Below are 19,440 nucleotides of genomic sequence, written 5' to 3'. Positions count from 1 at the left end.
TTGACCCCCCCTGGAGCTCGGTTTCTCTTGCTGAAGAAAATGCAAGCCTTTCAGTTCCACGTTACTTTCTTCCTTGTGATTCAAGGCTCCACATCAGTGTTGTGCTAAGGAGAGAATGCTGGTGCACTTTTTTACTGGTGTTGCCTCCCTCCTCCTGCTTTACACGTTTTTGTGGTTTCATGGTTTTATTTCAGATCTTGGATGAGGTTGAGAAGAGACGGGGCATTTCCCCAGCCTTGGTGCAGCCTCTCATGAGGAGTGTCATGGAGGCACCTTTCCCAGCCTTGGGCCGGACAATTACAGTCAAGAACTTCTTGCCGGGCTCAGGAACAGAGGTAAAAACACTAGCCTGGAGAGAGGGAGAGTTAGGGCAGCAGCTGGTGCAGTACTGACAACTGGAACTTGGGACTGTGGCATAGCACTGGAGGTGTTCAAGAAGGATGGATTGTCTGGCAGTTTCGAGGGAGGAAGCTAAGGAGTAAGATAGGGGAGCAGAGGGGATGGCATGGAGAGTTCTCCAGTGACCTCAGCATCAGAAAGGAAGTCACGGTAAAAGTAAAGGTGGAGACACATTAGCCACGTGGCAGAATGAAGCAGGACGTTGGTGCTGAGGCCCGGTGCCACAGACTGGCAGACTCCATGCTACCCAGCACATGACCTCGGATCTGCTCAAGGACCTCCCCGCTTAATTCCCTGAACTCAGGATTAATTGCATGTGCTCTGGCATCTGTAATGCAGAATCACCGTTTGTGTGGGGCAAAAGAGGGAGTTCTGGTTAAAAAATATCTGAAATCACATAAGGGCAAAGCCTTTCAAAACTTTGTTTTCACAGCAAGGAGATGAGGGTATGTTTTGCATCTCCCCCGGCGTGATGTGAGGACAGAGGGAGGGTTTAAGAGAGCAAAGCTTTGGGGGATTGCATTGAAGGGCTGTTGGCAGAAGTAGGGAGCCAAATTGAATGTGGTCTCGGCCATGCTTCCTGTTGGGCATGACGTACCCTGAATGTGAGCAAGGGGAAAGAGGCAGAGCTGATGGAGGTTTTCTCTAATAGGGAGCATGCCAAGTGTAGACAATCAGCAGTCTGCTTGAGCAGACAAAACCAACTGGCCCTATTTTATCTAGCGATATCAGTATACATATTGCGGAAGTCAAAAGTGTGTAAGTCACACAAGGACCAAAACAGGAAAAATGAAGGCTAAAATGAGTTAGAGCCAGTAGAGGACAAAGTATGTGTGTCTATAAACAGTGGAATTAGTGAAACCTGCTTCCTCACTCTCCCTCTTCTCTGAGCACGGAGCAGTTTCCGTGCCCCTGCCGGCTGCCCTGCCAGTGCCTTTGTGCCAGTGCCTTTGTGCCAGTGCACGGGGGAGCTGTTGCAAAGCAGGATGTGTGCTGGCTGCGCACCGCACTGCCCGTCTCTCAGCAGGGACGCTGCGCTGATGCAGCGCACCTCTCCTCCATGGGCGGCTGCTTCCTGCAGAATGTAATCGTCCTTGGGACCCCTGCTCATTGAAATGGGAACCTGGCCAGCTGGGGAATCAAAAGTTAAGGCAGGAGGAGGGCACCAAGTGGGAGCATGACTACTGCGAATCCAATTTCCTTGGAAACCCGGGCTAGTAAGGGAGGATCTGTGAATACGTTAGAAGGATGAAACAGAGAGAAACACTGAGTGCTGACACTGGATTGATTTCTTCTTCTAGCATTAGGAAACCTTTAATGTATGGAGAGTGAAGACGGGCTGTCATATTCTATGTGTTTTTAGCCTTCAGAAGGAAAATTATTTACAATCAGACTCTTAATGCTATTAATAGCAACAACGAGAGGGTGAGGGTGCCGGGCAGAGCAGGAAGAGTTTGCTCAAGACAGTATTGGGGTAATCAGGAGCTGAGGAGATTCGGGATACAGTTCTGTGAAAAACAACTGCAGTGTTGTCTTTTTTGCTGTTTCGCAAAAGCAGCTGTTTTGCAAGCAGCTCTGAGAACAGCAAGTCCCAGTAGAGTAGAAAAGGGAAGGCCTAGTGTCTGCATTCAAGGAGAGGAAGAGTGAGGAGGATATGAGGGAATGTAACAGGACCGGCCTAACTCTTATTGCTCAAAGTATGTAGGAACAAACTACATAATCAGCTTATATGAATCTAGAGGATCATAAAGTAGTGAGAAATAGCTTGGATTTGTGAAGAGTCGTGTTAAACTCATGTAGTTTTCTTCTCTGAAGTACCAACTCTAGAGAGGAAAATGCGGAAGGCTTTTTAGGGAAATGTGGGAAGGCTTTCAGTATAGCACTACGTGCTGACATTCTCGTTAACCAAACTCAACAGGCCAGGCTAAATTAAATTTCTGCAAAGCACATGCATAGCTGGTTAAAAATCCGCACTCGAGGAGTAGATTCCCAGTGGTGTGCTTCGCAAGCTGTGAGAATGGTTCGGCTCTCTGTTTCTAGGATCCGTGATGCTCGTTAGTGATCTCGTTGATGGCATAAATCCACATTTGTACAATCGGTAGATGACAGCACTGAGATGGGATGCAGGCACTTCGGAGAGATAGGGATTAAAATTCAAAATGACCTTACTAAATTCAAGATTTGGTCTGAAATTCAGCATGGATAAGAGCAAAATGCTGTGAAGGAAAAATCAGCAGTCTAATACGACATGGAAGTAACTGAATGAGCAGCGGTACTTCAGAAAATGATCTGGTGGTGTAGTGGCTCATAAAATGAGTGGAAATAACCATATGATGTTATCAAGACGATCTCTGGCATTGTGAAAGAAAGTGAAAGGATGAATAATGAAGGAAGGCAATTTTCCTGCTCTCCAGCATTGGTGGAGATTCATTTGGAGTATCGCTTTCAAAACAAATGTAAATAAACACTAGGAGAAAGCCCCAGAGAAGTAGTTCCACTTACTAAGTGGTTTAGAAAACACAGGCAAGGCTTGAGAGAATGGTTTGCTTAATACGGAAAACAAAGGGCAAAGAGGGAGAGGTGATAATGACCTTCCAATAGACAAGAAGTTTCCTACAGAGCAGAAAGTGTCCAGTTGTTCTGATTGTATACTGAGAGTAAGACAAGTCGGAGAGGTAATTTGCCACTGAGAGAGTTAACCTGTAGGCTTGGTGTTGTTAAGGGTAGTTCAGAGCTAGAGTAGATTTTATTGTGGGGTTTATGAAAAGTCTGGCTTTGGAAGTTTTCAGGAACAATTTAGTAAGATCTGTCTAAGATAAGGAGTATGAAGTGCCAAGATGGTGTGACAGGAATTATTTAAATAGATATGAGCAAGGGAAAATGCCCACAGGTTACAAGGAACTCTTTTCTGTAACTGGTATAAAAATTTATGGTCAGTAGATCAGACATCGAGATTCTTGCAGTAAAAAAAATAAGTAAATCGTATCTGTGAAAATAAGAATGAAAATCAGAACAGTTCTGTGCCACTCTGTTGCTTGAATGTCAGAAAGCCTGGAACCCGCTTTTAGCTGGACACAAACTAGTTTTCCTCCTTATGAAGAGCTCCCTGTCCTCAGTCCAGTGGGGTGAACGTGTGAATGGTTTCATGCTGTGCCCATTGGGGTGGACTCTGGATGGTCTTCAGCTTCATCTGGAAGAAGGGTTTGTGGGAGGTCTTTGGAAGATTGTGTTGGAGGGCTGAATGCTGTGTGGTGTCTGGCAGCGGAGTCAGTACTGCTTGTTAGCTTGTAAAATATCCGTCGGGTCCTTGCTTCCTCGGTGTCAGCGGATGGTGAGAGCTGACCTGTGGTCTTTTCCTCTCCAACAGGTAATTGAGCTGCGGCGGCCTCTTGACTCCAGGCTTGAGCATGTTGATTTTGAGTCCTTGTTCACATCCCTCAGCGTGCGGCACCTGAGCAGGGTCTTCGCCTCCCTGCTCCTTGAAAGGAGGGTGATCTTTATCGCAGACAAGCTCAGGTACCCTCTTGCATTTCCTTAAACAAAACGCTGCTATGGAGGGGAAGCTGAGGAGACTGCAGTGACTGATCTCTTTGCCCTGTTCTTTTTTTCTTTTGTGCTTTTTTCCAACTCATATCTGATGTAAGTAGGGCTGTCATAATTCCCAGGAGCGGGGAACTCAAGCCATGCACCATATTTTAACTTGGCAGCTTGCAAAAAGTGAGCTGCTTCCATCCCCATAGAGAACCAGATTCCCTTTCCTCTAAAAGGTTTCAGAGTAGAGCCCTGGTACTGAGGAGCCAACTCACCTCCTCTTGGTCCGGGGTGCTGCACAGAGCCGTGCTCATGTTCTAAAGGTGAGACCTCAGGCAGAGGTAGCTGTCCCTTCTGGATTGTTCCCTGATGTCACAAAATTTGTTTCTTAAAGCTTTAAAACTTCAGCTTGAATTTTAATGTTGGTTCTTTCCTAAGGATTTGTGGAGGAGGAAAGTAAAGGATGCGGTGAGGGGGATGGGGACAGAGGACTTCCCTCTTCTATTTTTAAATTTGCTCAATTTGCCTTTTTTTTTTTTAAATTTGCTCTCCAAAGTTAGAAAAATGGGCCCAGGTTTCTTTAAGATCTCCTGCAGCTGGTGGCTGGCTGCTCTCCAGCCCTTGAAGCACTTGAGGATTTAAGGAGGAGAGTTCGCCAGGGCTGGGGAAGGAAAAGCTGCCTGGATGAGTAATGACACCGAGGAGCGTGCTCAGGTTTCAGGAGCCTACAGTGCCCCTAAGCTGTCTGTTCTCACAACTTCCAGCCAGCAGGCTGCAGTCCTGGGACTGAGTGCAGGGGCAAAAGATGGGGAGGCCCCTTCTACGGGAAAGCTGAGGGAAAAAACTCATCCTGCAGGGCTCCAGGGCTCTTGAGGGCAGAGCTCAGGCAGTCTTATCGTAGAATAGGAAAGCCGGGGAGAGGGAAGCTGTAGTACCCTGGCAGCGCTGGCTGCTTGCAATTTTTGGCATCTGCCTTGGGTCAGGGAGGGGAGGTTTGCTTCTTTATAGTCAGTGATACATTATACGCATAGATGTTTGGTGTTCTGGATATTTAAGCCACACTTGAAATGCAAAGCATTCAGACTTGCAGAGAATTCATCCAAAACTCTGTATTTCTACATATATGATTTATGTGATAATTTATGATGACAAGTTTTGTTTTCGAAGGTTTTTCTTCTCTGCTATAGAATAAATTTAACATTTTGGGAAAATCTGTTAAGGACACAGTTGATATCTTAATCTCTACATGAGGCTGGGTGGTAAGAATGGGTGGTAGGGTTTGGGGCTTTTTTGTATTTTTAAGGCATCTCTTCAGAATGAACCTTTACTTACCAGATCTTTTCCTATCAAATATCTTTATGACTACCCACCACTGTGTATTCTGAGCATGCTGTGTTACAGAATATCTCTAATTCAGAGCACTTCCATGGGTTGATACTTGTTTTTTTTTTTTTTCCCCTGTATCTTCTGTTAATATATCCAGAATCTTTAGGAACGAATCAAACTGCCCAGGCCTGTAAAAGACAAAAGAGAGCTATAGGATCATACTTTCTAGAAATTTCTAAATATAACATAAACTGCTTTCTTCGGGGGCGGGGGGGGGAGTCATGTTTTAAAGATCCAGGTCTGTTAGACCACAGGACTCAGATTCAAATATTTATTGTAGACTTGCCAGCTATCTGCAAGGCTTTCACCATTTGATGTATGTGAGAAGACCTTGCTCCTAGTGTCAAGCAGTTTCAGGAGAGTCTTAATTTTATTTTCCTGGAACAAAATAGGAAGTTTCTCTGGTTCTCCTTTTTGTAGAGAGAAAACTTGAAAATGACCCCAAAGGACTGCAAAGGCTTGAAAAACAGAAAACAAAGGAAATAACCCTCAAAATGAAGTAAACTTTTATTTTTAATCCAGTCCAGTGACTCAAGTGCACTGGATTGGTGAGGCTTTCATAAATGAGAGGTCTACAATCTACTGTGTTTGTTGGTAGAAATTCCATGTTCTGGATGTTGATGGTATTGTAGGTACAAGGCCTTCTGCCCAAATGGTGCTTTTCCTGGGACAGGAACACACTGAACTCAATGAATACTAAATAGTATTTACTTCGAGGGTGAAAATGCTAGTTTCAGGGGAAAGAAAAGAAACCTTTTTTGGCAGTAGCTTAAGAGAAGGAAAAAACGATAAAAGCAGCTGTTCTAAACTACTCAGAGGTTTGGAATGCTAGAAATAATCCAGCTGAGATGGGTTAGTGGGGAGAGTGCAGGTGACACGATGAAAGATGCGTGATAAATGTAATTTGCAGTTCTTCGTGCAGGCACCATCAATAACTATCTGTACACGTGTGTAAGGTACGTATGGGTGTAAGTGATGGAGACAATGATGTATGCAATTTATTTTTGTCTCTTAATTGCTATAAAGTCAGGCCCTGGGAAAGGAAGATGAAAGGTCTTTTGCCAAGTGCTGTGTGAACAGTGAAATGTTTTCAAGCTGAGCCAAAAAAAAAAATGCATCTAACAAGTGTACAGCAAGTGAAATACTGTCTTTTCCATCTTTAGAATGAACATTGAGTGTTTTTTAAAGACCCGTCAATCCAAAGCTTGGCAGCGGAAAAGGAAAGAATTGGGTTTATTAGTTGTTGGTTTTTCTCTGTCGCTATGGGAACTGGAGTATACATCCCCTCGCAAGCCAGGAGGATGACTTTGTGAAAACTGTGTAGGTCTCTACAGTCTTCCCCACCTTAATTCACCCCCGTACTGTAAAGTTTAGTCCTGGGGCAGTGGAGGCAGTGGCACAGGTTAGGCACTGCAGCTCCGTTCGTTTCCAATTGAAACCGCCTGGCACACAGCTCGAGGCATCCAAGGCCAACGTTTTAGTAGGCATCTTCCAAATAAAAGCGGCCCGATTTCCCAAGGTGCCTAGTGCCGGGCAGCTTTTGCTGGCCTGAGTGAGATGTGTTCGATTCAGAGGGCTTTTTAAACTGGAAAATTTACACAGGCTTAAAATCAAGGCACCGTTTTTCCAGCTCTCCTCAAAAGCCTGTTGTGGGCCTGACCAACTCGAGCAATTGAATCTGCCCCGCCAGAAACCACAGCTGTGTCAACAGCACAGAGTGGTCATTGTTACCAAAGGCCGATCTGAAGTAGAGTAGACACTTTAAATGTGGTCATCCCAGGAAAAGATAATTAATCATTAAAAGCAGCCCTTTCTGTGCGCCACAAAAGCAGCCTGGTCTGTGCCTGTGAATTCAGCCCCACAGATTTCTTGGTTTTGTGTTGTGGCTGGGGAGAAGAAACCCAAGGAGGAGGTATGTACATCAAATAATAGCACCATTTCTTCAGATTCCCTTAATGCTTGCTTCTTCACGTGCAGCAGCTTGCCTCTCTGGGAGGCAGCGGCTGTCCCCACCGCTGGTGGAGCCTGGCAGCATCCTGGCAGGGTGTGCCAAGTCACAGTGCAAAGTCTGGAAGCTCCCCGCGCCCATTAAATGCTGTAAACCAAATCCGTGATGCATCGTAAGTAAATCCAGATGTTAAGCAGTGTCAGAAACCCAAAGGTGTTTGTAAAATAAATCCTACTGTAGCAGAGCTTATTAAAAAAAAAAAAAAAAAAAATGAAGTAAAATCAAGCCATGCTGGCATTTTGCAATTTAACGTGTATTCAGCATTTTGGTTGGTGCAGGGAACAAAGGGCTTACTGGCGTTAAGCTCCAGAAGGCTGATTGAATCAATAATATTCTTCAGAAATCTTTTAAGTATCCCAAACCTAAAGAAAGATTCAGTTTGGTGGGTTTTTTAGCATGTGTGCTCGCCTTAGAAGCAGAAAGGTGGAAAACCTGTAGTCAGTCTGAAGTTTGGGAAGAAAATAACCAAACTGAGCCTCCAGCATCCTTCCTCTGAAGCTGCTGCAAATTGTCAGTGTCTTTTAGAGCAAGTCAAGCTAGTCTTGGAGCAAGTTTTCCCTAGAGAGGAAGAAGAGGTTCTACTTAGTTGGAGCTGGTTTGTTCAGATTCTGCACTGACCACCTCTGTGCAAGGTGCTACCAAGAAGCTGCGGCTGCATTTTTTTTTGCAAACATGCTTTGTGTAGGATGCTGTGGGGGGGAAAGGCTATTGTTTAAGCAAACAAATAGGTACGCTATCTTCGGTCTGATCAAGGGAGTGCCCAGCCAGAGAGATCTGTACGTCAGCCAATATCCAAATCAGCCCTTTAGGGAGAGAATATGACGTGGTTCTTTGTGTACTTCGGTACTTTTTAGCCCCTATACTATAGGAGTCACTGTCTCCTGCAAGCTCCTGTGCAAGGAGCATCAGGTGTACAGCTCAGCCGTGATCTCTCTTCAGGAGGCTGAGTGAACCCATGAGGATGTGCTCAGGATCTTGAAAGTGTGCTTTAGAGACTTAAAAGTATTTTAAGGATTTGCTGTTGAAACCAAAAGCCTTAAAAACGGTGTCTGCCTCCCACAGTGAACTTCTTTGGCCTGATATTAGTGCATGGCACTCCCCAGAGCACCCTGCAAGCACATGGGATAGACCTCTTAACTTCTGGTGGCACCTGGAGCACAGCAAGCCAAACACAGCACTGGGTCAGTATTATTCAAATGGCAGCAGTCAGTGTGGTGGCTGTGGCGCACACATCCTGGGATTTCAGGATTTTCGGTAGGGATTTCAATAGGGACATTGGCTGTAGCTGTGCAAAGGCATCACTTGCCCTTTTGGTGTAAGATCCCTGGTGGACACTGAAGCAAGCAGTGCTTTGAGAGTGCTTTGAACTGTTCCAGCTGTGTTGAGAGACAAGCCCATCTCACGGGAACAGGCGTCCAGCCTCCTGAGCAGTGCCCACAACCCTAGCGGCTGCATTCACCTGCTACGCAGACAGGTACGAGCTATGTTGTCACTGCGGTGTAGTTCAGTCTCCACTGCTGCTGATGGCTGAAGAGCACACAGTTACACGGGTGGCACAAAAGGAATTTTTCAGACTGGATTCCGTTGCATGGCTCGGTAACCTTGTCTGATTCAGGACAGGGCTCTGACACCATTGCAAGCTGCAACTCCTGAGGCTGTCTGCAGGAGACATCAGACAGAATCACACACAGAAGAGACGCTTCAGTGGTACCGCATCTGTGTCCCTCTCTGGAAACTGCTCTGCCTTCAAGGGAGGCTCGCAGACCTCAGCCCCAACAGCCTTACTCTCCAGAAATTCCTTCCATGGTGAGAAGTGTTTCAGAGCAGAGATCAGTAAGATTTTTCCTGGAGGTGAGGAGGCATTCACAGATGGAAAGGTAGAAGGGGAAGCTATCTGTTTTGCTTCCCACGGCATGGAGCATATAATTTGAGACTTAAACAGCTCTGTGACTTCCACTAACTGGACCTCAGCCATCTTTCCTCCCACTTAAGCTCTCACGTACCATGTGTACTCACTGCGACTTGAGAGCAGGGCTGGGGGAAGAGCAAGCCACCATAAATACACTGGGAGACAGCATGCTGTAACATCTCACCGTGCCATAAATAACCACCTCCTCCAGCAGCTCGCTGCTCTTCCACGGAGCTGTCTGGAGCCACAAAGGCCCCTCCCGTTGGCTTTCGTATGCCATCTATGAAGTCGGTTCCTCACCTTTAGGAGAGGGTGTCCAGTGGTGGCAGTGTGACAGCAGTGCCACCGTGCTAGGTGGGGAAAGCAGGGGGAGTTCCTGCAGCTTTCACAGGAACGCTGCCGTTGTTGTGCTGTGGCTGCTATGAGTCAGAAACTGGGGAGTGGAAAATACGCTCTGCAGTAATGGAGGGGAAGAAAGCCCTGCTATTGCACCTGCTAGCATGGCCTGAAATTTATGGGTGTGCAAGTACCGCCGCCTGGAAGACGGCAGTTTTTAAAGGATGTCATTAGCCTGGGCGCACTTCTAGGAAGGTACATCTACTTTTCTTGCATTTCCTTTCAAATAAAGCATGTACGAAAGTTACATGAAAAGAAATTTGCTCTGATGTTGGACCTACATTTCTTCTGCGGGAGTTGGGTTGGGTTTTATGTGTTTCTTTTTTTTTTGTAAATGTTAGCATTTATTACTAGCTCTGTGTTTTCTCATCTCATTATATTTGTTTTGTTTCTCTCTGATTCTTCATCTACCTTGCACGTGCGGGGTGTAGTCAGCTGTGCTGGTCAGCTTTCAGCAAGGGCTGGGTGATGAGGGCAGGCGCAGCTGGGGAGCAGCAGCAGCAGAGTGGCAGCAGGACTGAATGGAGAGAAGGGAGGAGGATGCTGTAAGAGCTTCCTGAACAGGGATGGGGAACGGGCTTTCTCCTCTCTAAAGACATAGAGGTACTATCCTGTGACACAGCCTTTGAAGGGTCCTCCTCTGTTTTTGTAGAGTATCCCCTTAAAGTTAAACCTCCCTGCGCACAGAGGACACTGTGCCCATCTCACGAAGAGACACCCTCAGCACACACATCCCAGGGGTCCCTCCCAGGCACCCGACCCCAACCTGTCGCAGTCCCAGATAAAATTCCCACGTCAAGCAGATTGCAGCCTCTCCCCGGGGATTTACTTATCTCCAGAAAGCGTCGTGTGGTTAACGATGGTGACTGCCTGCGTTCTGCATGTGGTCACACCGCTGTCCCAGCAGCCATGCTCGTGTCCTGCTGAGCTGAATTTACCTGAGGAGAGGCAGCCAGCTGTCGGCCAGCCACGGTGCTTCAGCACTCAGCTCCTGTTAGCACTGTGGTGTTTCACGGGGCTTCATGTTCACCAGGCTTTGCAGGAGGAAGGGGGAGAGCAGGCTTATTTGTCTGGAGCGAGCTCAAGCCCACACCCACCACCCCCCTTCCCTGTGAGCAGTAAGCTGCCAGATCCGGGTTGCTGGGCGTAAATTCCCCCGTGGAGCTTAACGCACCCCAGCTGCACGCGCTGCCCAGCCACGCGGGTCCTCCAGGCCGCGCCAGCCTCCCTCCCCTCCTCCAGCCTTTCGGGACCTGGATGCTGGTGAAACAGAATGATGTTATACACGCAGTTTATAGTGGCAAGCCCTTCCCCTCCCTCGCCTCGTACAAGTGCTTCCAGACCCAGACGAGTCACCGGTGCCCTGCGGCGAGCTCCGCGCGGCCCGTGATGGGCTGCAGGCCCTGCCTGCCTCCCTACAGGGAGCCCGGGGGGCTTGTGGACGGACCCTCTTGGAAGCTGTCAGCAAAGGGGCTTACAGCAGAGCTGCCGGCAGGGTTTGAAGGGGGAAGAAGGAAGGCTGTGGTCCCGTGAGCTGCGGGCAGCACCGTGCAGAGGCCGGCCGTGTGCTCCCGTCCTCACATTTCACTTTCCCGGTTTCCTGTGGCTCGGAGTAGTCTCAGCAGGCTCCACCACCCGCAGGATGCCCTGCCAGCTGCGGGCTGGAGACTGCTGCCTCCTACCTTCGTTCCTTGTGCTCCAGCTTGGCCACCAAGAGCCATCAGCGTGCCCGGGACCTGTAGAAAACCTGAGGGTTGCCCAAAGACAAAGCAGGTGCACTGCCCGAGCCGAGGGGCAGGGATGGAGCACGCTGCCTGCCCCGAGCACCTGGGGGCCTCGTGGCTGCAGGTTGTGGCCAGGGCTTTGCGCGGTGCCCCATGGCTGCATGCTCTGCTGGACAGCGTAGGCCCTGTGTGTGCAAACCTGTGGCTTCCCCGTGGGAAAAATAGGGGCAAAAATTTAGGAACAGAGCTCAATCACGGAACAATTGGAAGAGATTTCCCTTGGTTTTTCTTCCAGCACGCTCTCCAAGTGTTGCCACGCCACGGTGGCCCTCCTGTACCCCTTCACCTGGCAGCACACCTACATCCCCGTGCTGCCGCCTTCCATGATCGACATCGTGTGCTCGCCCACCCCCTTCCTCATCGGCCTGCTCTCCAGCTCCCTGCCCCGCCTGAAGGAGCTCCCGGTGGAGGAGGTGAGCCACGCTCTTCACGGCGTTTCTTCCAGCAGGCTGTCTTCTGGCCTAGAAAGGCTGCTATTGAGAGCCACGTTTGCCTCTGCTGTTGTAAGGCAAGGTTGTGGTATCACCACAGAAAGCTGCCAGCTGCCGCATGGTGGCTGATGGTGTGAAGGGACTGAGATCTCGTCCTCTGGCTCCTGCAGCCAGAAGAAAGACCCTCAGGGCCCATCGTGAGGCAGAGTTCTGGGCTCTGCCTTCCCCGGAGCCTGCAAACAGCGAGCTGGGATCTCCCGCAGCAGGGCTGCTGCTGGTAGGAGGTGATTTTCCTAAAGTTTGTTGGTCTCTGGATGATATTGCCTCGGGGCTGAGCGCAGTCTGCAGGAGTGACTTAGGGATGCCAGAACTGGCAGAGCCGAGGCAGCAAGGAATGGCAGGCTGGGCCAGGAAAACAGCCTCTGCTTGTCCAGGCTGCTCTGTGGTTTGTGGCGACGTCGTGAGAAAGCCGCAACAAGGCTCCGCTCTTGGCTCGCTCGGGGGCCTCCTCCAGCTGCCGCGGTGGTTAGGAGGAGCAGGGCCAGGGCTCCAGAGTTTCCTCCAGAGTGGCTGTGGATCAAGATAAACTCTGATGATGGAAATAACGATTTTCATTCTTGCTCTCTCATTCTCAGGTCCTCGTCGTTGACCTTGTGAATAACCGGTTTCTGAGACAGGTGAGCAGAACTATTCCCTATCCTGCGTCTTCTGTCCCCTTCCTCTCCCACTGCACCTTGCCTCCATCTGGATTGCTTACTGCCCACACGAACCGAGGCAGGAGTTGTGGTTAGCAGCGTTAGAGCGGTTGCTGTGTCCTTGCATAATACTGCAGACCCAAACCAGAGATGCTGAAGACTGAATCACCGTGCATCATTTCTCTCTTTTTTTTTTTTTTTTTTTTAATGAGGGGGAGACACAGCACTGAGTACTGCAGGTCCTTCAGTGGTACCCTGTAAGACTGAGGGCAGAGCTGAAAACCCTCAGCTGAGCAGTGTCATGGGGAGCAGCTGTGGCTCTCCCAGTCCCTGTCTGTCAGCCCCTCTCCTCTCACAGACCCAGCCCTGAGCAGGGGCCTTGATGATTTCTTTGCATTGCTCCCTGGCCTAGGAGTTTGTGATTTCTTGCTCCAGTTCCCTGCACTGGGGGGATCACAAACAGAAAGCCGGTAAATGGGAATCTAGCTGTGCAGACGAGGTTGCCCGCTGATTTTTTGCTTCCCTCTGTCATGGAGGGGAGGAGCCGGGTGTTTAAGGGGAGAGGCCAGATGAAAGAACATGCTCCTGGCCTAGAAGCTACTTCTGCCCCAGGGCTCTTTGCAGATGGCTGAGCAGTGCTGGCCACGTGGGTCTGTCCTGTGCCTCGGGTGCTGTGGGCGAGGACCACTCCTTTAACGCACTTCTGGCTCGCCAGCGTTTGCATCCTGTTAGCGGGCGTGGGGCCGAACGCTGTGCCTCACGCCTCTCTTCTGGAGGCTCAAGCTGCGCCGTGTCGTCTCAGCCGGGGCTGGTGAGGGCTCCCGCGCGCTCGCGGGCAGTTCCTGGCTGTGGTTGAGCCTCCAGAACGCGAGCGGTGTCTGAGCGCAGCTGAGCGAGCCTGCCTGGCTGCGTGCCAGCATTGTTCACATCAGCCGTGGTTGTGGCGGTGGGAGTGCTCACACACAGACCGGGTGGCCAAATGTGAGCCCTGTCAGGTAGCCGCTGGGCTCGGACGCCTGAAACTCTCCCAGAACAGGACAGCGTTTGGGAGGGGAGACCCCCCCCCCGCCTTTGTCTTTCCTCTCATGCTTCTTGACAGCCCTGACTGGGAGGTGCTGGGAAAGTGCCAAGTGTATCAGGAGTTTTCTTTTTCCTCTCCGTCTCCACACCGCTCGTTTCTGGTGCTCCCCCTGCCGTGTCAGGGACTGGATAGGATCTGAACCAGGAGCCGGCCGTGCCCCGGCCCCAGGCCCTGAGGAGGTGGCTGTCTCTGTTTTGCAGATGGAAGATGAGGACTCCATCCTGCCCCGGAAGCTGCAGGCCGCCCTAGAGCACATCTTGGAGCAGAGGAATGAGCTGGCGAGTGACAAGGAGGAGGGCGCCGTGAATGGCAAGCAGGGTAAAGCGCAGTGCTGTTCAGCTTAAAACTATGTCTCTTGCTGCCCCTTTTGCCTCCTGTCCCTTCTTAGAGGAGAACTAGGTTCATAGTGAATTAAGCACCACAGAAATTAGAGGTAGGTCTAAATTAGAAGTAGGTCTAAAAAAGGTATTTTCCTTGAAGCTTTATTAAATATTCCATTGCACTGACAACCATTTCTCTTTGTGAGAAGAGAAGCAGTATTTATCCCCTTCCTGGCTTTGTCCTTCCTTCCCTTACGGCTCCAGGGAACAACTGTAGTCCTTTCTGGTGGATTTACACAGGCTCTCTGCTCTTGATGGCGTGAGGGATGCAGACTCCTCCAGTGGACAGTCCACACACGCAGCTAGCCCCAGGGGCAGCGGTGCAACTTGAGAGTGGCTGGGCTGAGACAGCTCTTTTTGGGGCAGTGTGGGCATAGCCTGGTTGCAAAGGAGCCAAGACAAAGCTGGGTGACTTTCAAAGTAGCAGCAGCCCAGTCCTGTGCCTTGGAAAAAAAAAAAAAGCCACAAAGTTTGTACCCAGGACTGGTATAGCCCTGTGTGTACAGATGAGTAAAGGAGAACGTGTTTTTTCCTAGCACGCCGTTACAGCGCTGTCCTCACTGCTGCCTCTTTCTCTTCTCCTCAGAGACCAGCCCGCTGAACGAGGTGGTGTCCGAGGCCTTTGTCCGTTTCTTCGTGGAGATCGTGGGCCACTACTCCCTCTTCCTGACCCCCAGTGAGCGAGAGGAGCGGACGCTGCAGCGCGAGGCCTTCCGCAAGGCCGTCTCCTCCAAGAGCCTCCGCCGCTTCCTGGAGGTCTTCATGGAGACGCAGATGTTCGGGGGCTTCATCCAGGAGCGGGAGCTGCGGAAGCAGGGGGTCAGAGGTGAGGGGCTCTGCCTGGGCTCTGCAGTCCTGGAAGCCCTGCTGTTGCTCCCAGGAGACGGGAGATGCCACCAGCTCCTTCTCCAGCAGCGTGGCCAGAGGCTCAGTGCCTGTGCAGCGACATTGTGAGGGAGGTGGCAGCGAAGCGCCAGTGCAGGCTGGTGGTTTGAATCTTCTGACAGCCTTGTGCGGCCTTCAGGAAGTTGCTCGGGGATTTTTTGTCTCTGTTTCCTTGTCTTCCCCTTACAGGAGGGTGGTGAGATGTAGTGTTTGTGTGGTGCAGAGGAACCAGCTGCTGGAGAACAGGGGCTTTTTATGTCTTACCCCACTGTCCCTAGGACTACTGACAGCATCCGTGCTGCTGCTCAGTGCTAGAGTAGCACTTTCCTCCAAAGCACTACTGAGCAACGGGCACTTAAATAGGTGCCTGAATAAAAGAGTTCTTGCAGTGTGGTAAAATGTGGCTTCTGCAGGCCAGTTCCACAGATGATCTCGCCTTCTGCGCTTGGCCATGTTTGTAGCAGAGTGAGCAGAGGTTTTGTCTCTCCCTGCGTGAGGCACAAAAGATCAGTCAGCCTTGCAGTGGTGGGGAGGAGGTGGTAGCAGGGCTCATTTGCTGGGAACCCTGCAGACACGGACCAAAGCTCCTGTCCCAGATCTGGACTCAGCAGGTGGAGGAGGTTGGGTGATTTCCCTCTCACGTGCAAGTTTATTGGTAAGCAGTAACAGCATGTTGTCAGATGCACGTTCTAACTTTTATTTATAGGAAGGCAAAATTAAGGGTTGTTGACTCTTTCTTCCTGCAGGTCTGTTTGAGGTACGGGCTCAGGAGTACCTGGAAACGCTTCCCAGTGGGGAGCAGAGTGGAGTCAATAGGTTCCTGAAAGGACTAGGTAAGGGACCGGCAAAACCACCGGCCGCTCAGAAAGCTTGGGATTCTTGTTGCCTTGAGATTTGGCAGCAGGGAAGCTGCTGAAGGGTGGCAGGACTCTGCTAGAGACTGAGTGTGGCTTCCTGCAGAGTGCTGTGCTAGCCTGGAGGGATTGGTGCCCGGCCAGGTAACCCTGCTCTGGCACCGTGTTGGCTCTGCCTCCCCGTCCGCCTCTTTTCTGGAGGCTCGTGGGAAAGCAAAGTCTGGGCCACGAGCCGTGTCTCCCAAAGGATACAGTGGGTCTGAGGAGATGATGGAGGGATGCCTGCTTGGCCTGTCGCTGTGGGAAGCCCATTTTCCTTTCTCCTTCTCTTCAGGTAGCAAAATGAAATTCCTCCACAAAAAGTAAGCGCGAAGCACGTCCTCGTTCCGCAGAAGAGAATGGCTTTACCATTCATCAGCAACCAATCAGACGTATCAACCGTTCCCATTCGGCCTGTTCCCAGGGGCCGACAGCCTCGGGCGAGCTGACCACGGCCGGGATGCGCGCGCAGACATGCGGTGCCACGGGAGGATTCGCTGGCCGCGGGGCTGCCGGGACAGGTCTCTGGATATCCACAGTACCATGCACTGGACCAAGCACTCTCTGAACTCTGCGCTAGCACGTTGCAGACATCCCAGCGGATCGGATCTCTTAGCTAGTCAACTTTTTGTTTTGTTGTATTTTTCTATTTATATCGGGGTTAGAACGAATATTAACCGATGCCTCTTGCCCTGCCTCCTCTCCGCCTGGTGCTGCAGGAGGCCGCAGTGGGACTCCGCGAGGCTGAGCTGGCAGAGCTCCAACACCGAGGAGGGGAGGAGCAGAGGAGTGTGGACATAGGTCTCCGCAAAGTGAGGACACTGGGGACCGCAGGGCTGATGTGGACTGACCAGGAGGAGCTTCTGAGCAAGCGGAAGGGGTGAGGGGGAACCACTAAACCTACTGAGGACTTGATCGTCCAGCCAGCCACCGGGCTGCCTGTGCCAGGGGGTCCTGGCGAGGAGAGGCCTTTCCTTATGCAATGTAATTAAAAACAAGTGGTGTAAAAGGCATGCAGCCCCTGGGGTGTTTTTGGGGGGAGAGCTGCATCTGCCCACCTGCCTGCCTGGTGTGGAGCGTGGGCTGGAGGAGACATCTAGCGGCTGAGCCCACGCCCTGGAGCTGTGGCCTTGTCCCCTCGCCCAGGCTGCTTGCAGAGGGAGCCCAAAGGGGAGGTCACCTTTGGGGTCTCGCTCTGGAGGGGTCAGACAGGTTCTCCTCTCCCACCTCTGCGTCTTGCTGGCATCAGCTCGGGCATTGCCTGCTGCTGGTGACGTCTCCAGCAGTGTTAGGAAGCGGGGACACGGTCAGGGGCAGCTGGAACATCCTTGGGTCTCCTCCAGAGGGGAAAGGAGGGCAGCCCTGCTGTGGCTGAGAGCGCCTCCTCAGCTCTGGGGGTGGCAGGGGGAGGGCTGCGTGCCGGTGCCCCGTGCTGCAGGCAGCCCGCACTGGAGCAGCTCGAGCAGCGCCAGGGCAGGGTGAGCAAAGCCCGCAGGCAGCTGGAGCAGGGAGCAGGCCCTGCTGCTGGGGAGGGGCCGCGGGGCTGGTGCCCCTACACAGGCCATCCCATGCCGTGGCTGCTCTCAGCCAAATCTGGCACGCCGAGCCGCGCGCGATACCGCACCTCTGAGTGCTTCACAGAGCGAAAAAGCTTTGGAGAAAGGAACCGAGAGGAGCCGGGTGGTGGCTGCTCGCAGACGAGCCGTGAAACGCAGGAGAGGCAGGGAGGCTGCTGAGATGGCAGGAGCGGCTGCGTCACATGCAGCGTGCAGAAACGCGGAGGGGTGCGGTGTGAGGGTGGGGGCGGTGCGAGGAGCAGAGGCCGGCAGGATTTAAGGCTGGGCTGTGGAGGCCCTGGAGGTGGCTCTGCAGCAGCCACCGGCCCGCGGAGGTGGAGGGCGAGCGGGAGGTGAGCCCGATGGGCTGTGCAGGAGGCCACAGCACCAAGCACAGAAAATCAACACTTGCTGGCAGCGTGCAGTGCCAGCAAGGGAACCCGCGGTGTGGTGTGAGGTTGGTCACCTGCTGTGTCCCCGTTCTCTTTTTAAAAGATGTGTTTCCTTTTAATGAGAGCAAAGCTGAGATGCACCCACGCCTGCCGGGGTGCCCATAAAGCTTTGCGCAGCAGTAAATGAAGCTGAGCTTTTGGCTCAATTCAGGCCTCTCAAAGCAGATGTGGTCCCCTGTCACCGGGCCTGGGAGCTCCATGTGCCCCTGCCCAAGCGACGTTTCCACTACTGTGGGATTTGCCCTGCTCCGTGGGTGCCGCGGCAGGGAGCTGGGAGGCTTCCCGGGGTGCCCGATGCGAGCAGGCTGCTTGGACTCAAATTTGTGTGACTGGGCTCAAACACCGGCAGCTTCACCTGCAATATCCTAGTAGCCCAGAATAAATCGAGTCATAAAATGGCCACATTTGTGCCTTTTGGGGGCCGCTCTGCAGCCACTCGGTATTTTGTTGGCAGCGCTAAGGAGAGTGGGGCTCAAACCTACCCAGTGTACGGCATCCAGGGGTGTTAAAAACCAAACAGCATGAAAAGCACAGCAAAAGAAACATTTACAGCTGTATAATTAAGGATTTAAAATGAAACTCGGGTGGGAAACATCGGTCTCAGCTGCAGGACGGCCCCTCCAGCTTTACTTCGAGCCTTGTGGCTCCGGGAGGAGCGTGCCGGCGTGCTGCCCGGTGCTCTGGACGCTGCGCAGGAACCCGCCTGTGAAGACAAACCCCAGAGAGCGGCGGGGCTGGCTGCAGCCTCGGGGCCCCGCAGAGCCCGCACGCGGTGCCAGGGCACGCTGCCGCCTACCTCTCTGCCAGGAGACGGCCTTCAGGCCGCAGGTGCCCGCGGGCAGCTTGCAGGTGTACAGCCCCAGGCAGCCGCCGCAGTCCAAGGGCTTCTGGCAGGGCCGGCGCTGGATGCCATGGCAGGAGTGCTGCAGGGGAGGCAGGGAGGTGGAGGCCGTGCCCGCTTTGGTGTTCAGGCCAAAGCCGACAGCCCGGGGAAGGGCTTGTCCCCATTAATGCAGTTTTTTTCATCATTTTACTGTCCCGCAGGAGCCTCTTTGGCCCGGCCTGCCTGGGGGAGGTTCAGCAGCGCTTTGGAGTCCATCTCCTGCCCACCCGCTCCCTGCAGCCGCGGGGGCAGCTGAGGGGATGTGGCTGCGCCCGAGCCCCCCACACATGGGGAGCTCCAACAAACCCCACAGAGCCTTGTGCTGTCTGGGGAAGGGGGCACTGGTCTCTGGGCTTGCAGACCTCTGCAGAAAGAGGTGCCGGGCGTGGATGTGCGCCCATTCTGCGGGCGTTTGGGGGATAAAAGAGCTGGGAATGGTTATAGCCAGCGCCAGGACACCCTGCTCTGTCTGAGAGGAGAGGATGCTCCTCGTGCCGGAGAGGCGAGGACCACCTGCACTTACCGTGTCGGCGTTGAACTTCCCGTGGCCCTTCAGGTGGTGGCTCAGCCCCAGGCTCCTGCTGCGCGAGGGCTGCTGCGGGCGCCTGCGGAGCTCGCTGGGGGGGTCCTGCTGTCCGCTGCCCGTGGCCTTGCTGGGGGCCCCGGGGATCTGGGGGGGCTCAGCCAGCACCTCCCATGCTCCAGCCAGGGGGTGGCTGCCCTCAGCACCCTGCCCAGGCAGGGTGTCCCTGCCATCTCTAGCTGGCCGAG

General features: G+C 52.3%; 1 protein-coding gene across 4 annotated transcripts in view; it reads left to right on the top strand.

Moving 5' to 3' along the window:
• Positions 1-16,789, top strand: part of DENND2A (DENN domain containing 2A) — a 58,669-nt gene extending 41,880 nt beyond the window's left edge. For all 4 annotated transcript variants that reach the window (XM_040560968.1, XM_040560947.1, XM_040560939.1 and 1 more), the window contains exons 13-20: positions 195-335; positions 3,767-3,915; positions 11,649-11,826; positions 12,480-12,521; positions 13,821-13,938; positions 14,587-14,826; positions 15,632-15,718; positions 16,074-16,789. In XM_040560968.1, the coding sequence (XP_040416902.1) occupies positions 195-335; positions 3,767-3,915; positions 11,649-11,826; positions 12,480-12,521; positions 13,821-13,938; positions 14,587-14,826; positions 15,632-15,718; positions 16,074-16,105 (987 nt within the window). In that variant the 3' untranslated portion in view covers positions 16,106-16,789. The remainder of the gene's footprint in view (positions 1-194; positions 336-3,766; positions 3,916-11,648; positions 11,827-12,479; positions 12,522-13,820; positions 13,939-14,586; positions 14,827-15,631; positions 15,719-16,073) is intronic.
• The last annotated feature ends 2,651 nt before the right edge of the window (positions 16,790-19,440 follow it).

The sequence above is a fragment of the Cygnus olor genome, chromosome 1 (assembly GCF_009769625.2).
Source record: "Cygnus olor isolate bCygOlo1 chromosome 1, bCygOlo1.pri.v2, whole genome shotgun sequence".
NCBI classification, from domain to species: Eukaryota; Metazoa; Chordata; class Aves; order Anseriformes; family Anatidae; genus Cygnus; species Cygnus olor.
This window is presented reverse-complemented; position numbering and strand designations above follow the sequence as displayed.